An 8,698-nucleotide genomic window follows, 5' to 3' on the forward strand; every position below is an offset into this window, starting at 1 on the left:
CCCTGCATCGGGGGAAGGGCAGCGTTGACCAGGAGAAGCAGAATTCAGCCTTGCTGGTGAGTGCAGATCTTCCTGAGCTTGCCTTTGGTGTTCTCGAAGCACAGGGAAGCAGAAGTCAGGCCTGGGACGTTATCTGTTCGAACCCTGGGGCTCAGCCTGCCCATCTGGTGTCCTCCAAATCACCTCTGTGGAAAGACTGCCTTTCTAGTGGCCAGGAACTTAGATTCTTCTAACTCTGGCTCTGCCACTGATATGCTTCGCTGCCTCTGGCCTGTGTTTTCAGTCACTGGAGACCTCAGATCTATGCTGTAAAGGCTGTATTAGTCAAGGGCCTGGTCCTGCTTTGAAATTTGACAGTTCTAAGTTCCATAGTATTGTCTGTGCCAAGAGGGTGTGAAGGAAGAGGACTGGGGCTTGGGGCCACGCAATAAATGAGATGCAGAGCATCATTTCTAGAGTTAGGCAGCCTAAGTGTAAATCTTACCACCTGACTTGCTAGCGTGGGCACATCCTCTTAGCGTCTCTTAGCCTTGAGTAAGGAGGATCAGGATATTTGCCCACAGTATCACCCAAGTGATCAGAGGAGGTAATATTTAACTGTGCAGGGCTTAGTGTGCCCTGGCAGAACATGAACATGGTGCAGGCTGTATTTCATATCATGAGAACTCTAGAAGTGTTCCCTGGAATAATCATGGACCCCAGTTCTTCTTCTACTCTGTTGTCCTCGGCATGCCAGGGCATCCTCAAGCCTGTTGTCCTCAAAGTTAAATGATGGCTGCTACCACCCCCAAGTCTTGTGCAGGCTGGACAACAGTCAGCAAATGAAGAGAGGCTGTGTAGGTTCTGTCAGCAAGGAGAACTTCCATGGAAGTCTCCAGCAGAAATCCTCTTAATCTCATTGGCTTAAATTGTACCATGTGCTCATGGCTAAGCCAGTTGTTGGCAGAGGGGATAGGGACAGCATCACTGACTGGAGTATAGCTCTTTTCTAGTCACATTTGGGAGGTAGGGTGTGGGCATACAGACAGTATTAGTACTGACAGTTAATACTAATTCTCCTAAACCCAGTGTATGCTCCTCCCCCACATCCAAGGAATTCTCCAGCACCAGCTGGATGTCCTATAATTCAACTAAGTTCAGACACTGTCTACCTAGAGGTAGCATCAGATATCACAAGGTAAGGGCTTAGTCCCACAAGACTGCCATCCCCTGCCCCTGGAGATGCCAGTCGAAGTCCAGTGCTTCTGACCTACTGACTGAATCTGAAGTTTCCATGACCCCCTCCTGCGGTTTGATTAATTTGCTAGAGCAGCTCACAGGACTCAGAGAAACATGTTACTTACTAGATTATTGGTTATTTTAAAGGATATAACGCAGGAACAGCCAATTGGAGATGCATAGAGCAAGGTATTGGGAAAGGGCTCAGAACTTCCATGTTTTCCCCAGCATGTCACCCCAAATTTCCACATGTTCACCGACCAGAAGCTCTCCAAACCCAGTCTTTTTGGGTTTTTACGAGGGCCTCATTAAGTAGGCATGACTGGTTAAATAATTGGCCAATGTCTCTCTCCCCTCCCCGGAGGTGGTGGGAGTAGGACTGAAAGTTTCAACCCTCTCTAAATCACAGGTTGGCTCCACTGGCAGCCAGCCCCTATCCTTGGGTACTTTACACTCTCATCACTTAGGGAATGCCAAGGGTTTTTAGAGCTTTGTGCCAGTAATAGGGGCAGAAGACCAAACATTTATTTCTTATTTTAAAGCATGATATCATGGCAAGAAGAGGGTAGGGGGCAGGAATGGCTATAGCAGCATATAATAACATTTGCTTCAGAGCCCTGGGCTTGGACACCAGGAACAGCTTTGTCCTGTTTCACGTGGGTGGCCTGGGCCAGCTGTGCTCCATAGAAGGAAGTTGGAGACAGTGTGAGATCACCACTCAGGACTGTACCTTCCCAGGATGAGAAGGCCTCTGCAGAGATGTTCAAGGTGTGCAGTAGGCACATAAGGAATGCTGATTGAAATAGGCCCTTTTGGAAATAAGAACAATGTAGGATTCTTGCCTTTGGGAAATTTTCAATCTAGTAGGGAAGATGGATTTATACCAAAAACTTTGAAAAAGGACAAATTGGTTACATTAAGTGTGAAATGGAGGTAAAGATAATATGCTTGGGAATGCAAAGGGAGTGGTTTCAACTGCTGGTGGAAGAGATGGCCTTGACTTTGTCAACAAAAGAATGTCCAGCTTAGAGTTTATTTGAGCCAAACTGATGACAATTGCTCAGAAGCAAATCTCAGTGGATTGAGAAAATGCTCGAGAATGGCAATTTTGCAGCTTATTTTATACATTAGCATCAAAGGAGGAGATTTAGGAGGGTTATGTGAAATCCATTGTTGGTAGATTAAGGGGAAGGGAGAAAGCAAAGTGAGGAAATCTCTGGGGTTGGAAAAGTAAAATGAAGAGACATACTTCTTTTACTTCGGTGGGTAAGGACAGTTAATAACAGTTATAGCATATAGAAATGGTATTCTGGGAGCAAGATAACAATGAGTGGTTCTGTGGGTCAGTGCTCTGGTGCAGTGTTTGTGCTCTGAGAGGTCTGGAAAAGGAGATTACTTTCACATTCCCAGAGTATGTTATCTTAGATGCAAAAAAGACAAATAGAGAGGCTCACTCAAGGTAAAGACTGACCTTTGTCAAGGAATCTACAGGCCTAGGACATGAGTACCCATCATGACCGGCTTTGACCTGCTTTTAATTAGAAATTTTTTATGTTTAGACCATCTTATGTTGTTACTTTTGGTCTCTGAGTTTGTAAGGCCCACTATGCAGGTCTCCCCGGAGCTTGTCAGGTTTAGTATGTGGCCCCTTTTTTGTTTCCAGCTTCAGCCTTGAGAGATGTAGAGCCCCCAGGCAGAGGGATAGCTGGGCTGAGAGAGGCAGTTATCAAGGAGGTGCTGGGACACAGTGAGAGAAGTGAGCAATGCGTGAAGCGAGATTGGAAAAGGCTTTGGGCACCTTGAGGAGTTAACCCACATTATAGTCCACAGTGACTCTGAAAATGCAGAGGATTCCCAGAAGTTCATAAGGATGGAAATGATGTGGTTTGACTTGTTTTTTTAGAGCCCCGTGGCATCTTGGTGAAGAATCAGTTAATGCAGAGAGAAAATAGGGTGAGAACGTAGTTTTAGAGGCTCTTGCAGTTTGTGAGAAACAGGCAGGTTGTCACCCCTCTGCAGCTAGCCTGATAATCAAGTCAAAAGGACCCTGGTTTTGGAGTTAAAGGGTTAACTGATATGTCATGAGCAAAAACAGTTGGTTGCTCGGGAGGTGTGCTATCTCTTCATTTTCACTTGGAATGTGTTAATTACAGTGAAAGGGAACTTACAGCTTCTCTACCTGCAAAAGAGAGGGCTGGGTCCTGCCTCCTCAGGATTGTCCCTGGAAGAGAACATTTACAAGTGGGAAAGGACTTAAATGACCTTCAGTATAGGTGTGTAGGTTTTTTGTTTTTTGTTTTTTTAAATGAAGGATAACTTTAAAGTATAGGGAATACATCCTTACTTGATCTTTCCCCCAGATCTCTGGATGGATAAGGCCCTTCCGAACCAGAGTACCTAGGGAATGGTGAAGCAAGTGACTTGCTTCATTTTCAAGATGTTTAGTAACAACTTTTGTGGGCGGTCCCATTTTTTGACTGTTTAGCATCCATTTCTTTATGCATTTGGTGCCCCTGTTTCCTTTTGAGAACATACTTATGTCCTGTTGTTGTGTCATCTTGCTGGGATTGCAGTTCTAATCCCAGCTTCCTCCATGGAAGCTAGATCTCTCTCCCTGCCATGGTACAGGCAGGATCTGGGTACAGGGCCCAAGAGGAGCCAGTCAGATGCTCTCTCCAGGAGCTTTCAGTTTTGAGTGAGTGAGGAGGCCAGGGCAGTCTTGTTTGTTGCATGGCAGACCAGGATTGTCATCTTGTGAAGCTGCGTTGGTTTCTGTCTGGTCTTCCTACCTTCTTTAAGATTGGATCATCTTCTGGTAACCTGCCGTCAACTTTCCTTTGCTTCAGTTAGAGCGTGAGTTGGTTTTTGTTGCTCGGCTTTATAGCAGTTGCAGAGAGACATATACACCCAGTTTGGAAGGCTTACAATGACATTCAGTACTCAATACAAAAAGAGGAGAAGGAAAGCTAGTGCCAGGCCCTGTTCCATAAGTCATTAGGGGCACGAGGCACTTACCTAGGTCCTGAACAATACTGTAGCCATCACTTCCATTTGGGTCAGTATGATTGGCGTGTGCTTTTAGTGGACATAATTTCAAAACTATACTTTGGATTTAAATAAGAGGAGAAAGATGGAGAGAATAACCTGAACAGAAGCATGAATTTTCTCTCCTTCTTCATGCCTTCCAGATGCAAGAGGCTGGATTGCACCCAGAGGCAGACCTGGCATGGTCACTGGCCGAATAAGCTGGCTGCCCACTTGGCCTCGGTGCCGTCTCTTGACTGGTATTCTCAAGCTCTGCACTTTGAACCAGTAGCCTTGTCTGGAAGATTTCCTTTTGAGTGTGCTGAGTACAGTTTGACATTTAATGTGTGCTTCTGCCCTGTCTCTTTGCCTCTGACTTTTATAATATTGATTTTTAATCTGCTTCTGCATGAGGGAATGATTCAGCTCATTATTGGGAAAAGTTCATAAGTCTAATGATAGGAAAGGTAATGACTTTTATAATCTACTTCTGACAACACAACAGAAGTGTTATCATTTCCCATTTAGTGCAGCAGTGGTGACTATTTTTGAGGATGCTCATGCATGGTTCCTGCCACTTGTTGATGGGTAGAGCCCCAGTTATAACTGGGGCGAAGGCACGGGGTGTCAGTGGAGCCTCTGTGAGGTGTGCTTCTTTCCAAATTGGGAGAGGAAGTTTGGAGTCCAGATCAAACATTCTGGAGAGAAATAAGAAAGAACAGAGCAGTTTCTTGGGTTGAGTCTTTTGATGGACAGAGCTTTAAAACTGCAGTGGATGGAGTAATAAAAGACTGGCAGTAGCTTTACTTCAGGGGAGGATGAGATTTATGACCCTGCTTTTCATTTGGATTCCTGACACATATTGTTAGGTATATGAGATTGTATTTTACCTCATAGAAGGTAAGAACTTTCATTTCTTTTCTTTTTTTGGTGAGCAATTCTTTTATTATTGTTATATATTATATAATATATTAATACATTATATTATATGTTGCATAAATATAATATATTACATTATATATTATTACATGTTACATATATGTTATGTTAACATATATTATAACATAATATACATAACATATAAATAATATATACAATATATGTTATTATATGTTATATGTTCTATGTTAGGCAGTGATAAGTGGAAATAAATAAGATAAAGCCCCTTTCCTTGTCAAGGTCTATTCATTAGGAGACTTAAATATTCTCAGAACTGACCATACAGTGTTACATATCATAACAAAGGGACAGGAAGGTACTAGAGGAGAAAGGAGGCAGCAACGATGGCCTCTTCCTGGTGGGATGGGAAGGTCTTCTAAGAGGAGGTGACATGTGAGCTGGATTTTGAAGACTGAAGAAAAGTTTGCTGAGTTAAGAAGAGTGAGAAAGGGTGTTGCAGTTGAAGAATATTGCCGGAGTAGAGGCCAGTGGTTGGGAGAAGACAAGCCATTTGTCTGGAGTTGCGAGGAATAGTGGGTGTGGCAGGCAGGAAAGGTCAGTTTAGGCCTGGGCCTAGAATGAAATTCTGGAAGTCTGACAGGGATCTTCAGAGGAAAGTTTTCTTCATCCTTAAAACATCCTCAAAAGAGACTCACAAGAAGAGAGAGCCTCTCTTCTACTGCGTGTTGATAACTGGGAAAGGTCCTAAATGGCAAATGAAGATGTTGGGACCAAATCTTTCCACTGGACAAAGGGTCTGTAACTGAGTGCTTCTCTACCTGGACGTGTCCATCTAACCTAAGGACTTGCACAGGAAGAGTGGCTGTCCTTACCAGCTCTCCAGTTTGCATGGAGTTTTGATCTATTGTTGCATTCTTTTCATTGCTCAGATGCTCTAAGAAGCTGCTGTCTTAGCTATATGAACTCTATAGTCAGAATTTTAAGAAAATGCCAGATTCAGAAGTTTTTGAATTGCAGTTTTCTGAAATCATGAGTGAGATGGAAGATTTATTTTGGTTTTACTACAGCTGTAGCCTTTTTTCCTAATTCTCCTCTCCTACCTTTTTGTAAATCTCGTCCCTCAGATTATAAGCTCCTTGAGGATAGGAATGTTACTCTCTCTCTAGGTGAGATCACTTTGATCTTCTTTGTAGTGCTCAGCAAATTATAGACTCATAGCAGATGGTTATGGAATGGAAGATCTCAAGTGGGTGAGGGTGTGGGGTGGTATCTCTTGCTTCAGACTTTGCGCAAAGTTCTTTGTTCACTTATTCAGGCCTCACTGCAGCAGCACCCCATTGCAAATAGGTAGAAAGAAGTACTCATTTCAGCCTTCCCTAGAATGGATAGCAACTTACAGATCTGACTTTTTCAAACAATAAAACAAAGCAGAAAAAGCCTTTTAGTATAGTGATATCTTGGAGTCAACTAGAATGTAGTTCATGTGACTACTATTCAGAGAATTAGGAGCTTTGGGTTTAACTTGTGTGGAACATGGCAGAGAGTGGGGCTTTGGTGACTTAGGCCTGGAGTCAGGAAGAACTATAATTGACATATAGCAGAGGAGGCCTGATACCTGGGGGCGGTATGACATGGCTTTTGTTTCACAAAGTTAGTGGCCTGGGGATTCTGGTGGCCATGTACTTATGCTTCTTCTAATTTGAGCTATAGATAGAGATCTTGAATTCCTATGGAGATTTATTTATCAGCACTTCGAGGACTGGTAAAAGGCATAATCTGGAAAAAAAAAATGAGAGCATGACATCCATAGCCCCTTTCTTTGCTTCCTTAAGTCTTGCTGGTTCCTTTTTTTAGGTTAGATCAGTGGTTGTCAAACTTTCTCTATAAATATTTTAGACTTTGGAGGCTGCACATAGTCTCTGCCACATGTTCTTTGTTGTTGTTATTACAGTTCTAAAAATGTAAAAACCATTGTGAACTTGGAGGCCATACCAAAAGAGGCTGTAGATTGGATCTGACTGGTGGGCTGTAGTTTTGCTGACCCCTGGACTAGACAGTGCAGCTCTGGAGATTAAAAAGTTTTTTTATGTCTGTGAGGAACCAGATGCCTCAAGGAGCAGAGGGACAGGAGTGCTGACAGTGGTCCTAGTTCCTCAGTGGTTATCATTCCTGTGAGAAGTTTCACTGCATGGGAGTATCTGACAGCCTCAGTCTTCTGATCTGTAAAATGAGGATTTTTTTCTGGAGACAGCCTTTGGGCTCTTCGGGAAGGGTCATTAATTTCCACTTTAACTCCTATTTCTTTTCACGTTTGCCATTTTTTATAGTTTCCATTTTTCTGCTGAAATTCTCCATTACTTATACATGTTATCCACCTTTTCCTGTGGATCCTGTAAATGAATTTGTCATAGTTATTCTAAAATCTCTATTTGATAATTCCAATATCTGGGTCATCTCTGGGTTTGGTTCAATAGACCTTATTTCCTCTCTTGATAATGGGTTACATTTTCCAACAGCTTTATGTGACTTATAATTGTTGATTGATATTGGACATCATGGACAGAAGAATCATAGATACTGAGGTAAATAGTGTTTATGCCCAGAAATGGCCACTCTTCTTCATTTGACAGGCCATTAATGTGGGAGCAATGAGTAAATCTAGTCTGTAGTTGAGCAAGGTATGAGCTCTTGTTGCTTTGGCTTCAGATCCTGTGAAGGTGGGACCTTCCGTTGAGCAGGCTTAGGGTCTGAGCACTGCAGAATTTGTCTGTGCTTGCTATCCCATCAGACTTACTTGAAGCCCTGCTTATCTGTCCCAGGGTGCTTCCTTGTACCTCCTCCAGCTGTAGGCAGCTGCTGCGTGGTGCTTGGTGTAGGGCCTGGAGTACTATGGGGCTTCTCTCCATCTCCTGCATGGCTCTCAGGTGCCAAACAGGCCCTGTGTATCCTTGCCTAGGGAATGTGCATAGGAGGGTGCTCATTCAGTTCTGCCCCACATGCAAGTCTTTTAAACAACATAGTTAAGGAAGAAGGTTCTTATAACCAGTACTAAATTTATTTCACTCTTCCATTTTATTGTCATCACTTTGAATCACACTTTGAACCCCAAGGAAAAGAAAAAGGAGAAAATAATATGACTGATCTCACTCTTTCTGAATGCCCAGGCCTAAATGGCTACTGATGAATAGGGTCAGCCCTTCCATAGGACAGGTAGGGTCTCCTAGAGCCAGGGATAAAGGGATATAACACACAACTGACCATCTCCAAGCCCCATTTGCAGCCACATTTGCTCAAAGAGCATGGGTGTGTGTATTTCGTTATTTTAGGAGGAATAATTAGTTAGAAGGGGCAATGTGAGGCCTCCTGGGTTCCTACTTAATTAAGGTTAAAGTTAAAATAATTTGGCCTTGTGGTTATATGATGTGACAATTTTTGAAGAAAAGAAAACTACAGATAAGCTTGCATGAAAACTGGTTCAACTGCATTTTTAGCTGATTACACATCAAAAAAAGAACTTTGGTTTTATTTCTCATATATTTCATACAAACTGGGGGTG

At 42.9% G+C, this 8,698-nt stretch overlaps 1 protein-coding gene across 1 annotated transcript in view; it reads left to right on the forward strand.

The window, feature by feature from the left end:
- Positions 1–8,698, forward strand: part of CHCHD6 (coiled-coil-helix-coiled-coil-helix domain containing 6) — a 239,646-nt gene that overhangs the window by 26,683 nt on the left and 204,265 nt on the right. Inside the window, exon 5 of the mRNA XM_025046477.1 lies at positions 1–56. This exon is cut by the window's left edge and continues 38 nt beyond it. Coding sequence (XP_024902245.1) covers positions 1–56 — 56 coding nt within the window. The remainder of the gene's footprint in view (positions 57–8,698) is intronic.

The sequence above is a fragment of the Pteropus alecto genome, unplaced genomic scaffold (assembly GCF_000325575.1).
Source record: "Pteropus alecto unplaced genomic scaffold, ASM32557v1 scaffold124, whole genome shotgun sequence".
NCBI classification, from domain to species: domain Eukaryota; kingdom Metazoa; phylum Chordata; class Mammalia; order Chiroptera; family Pteropodidae; genus Pteropus; species Pteropus alecto.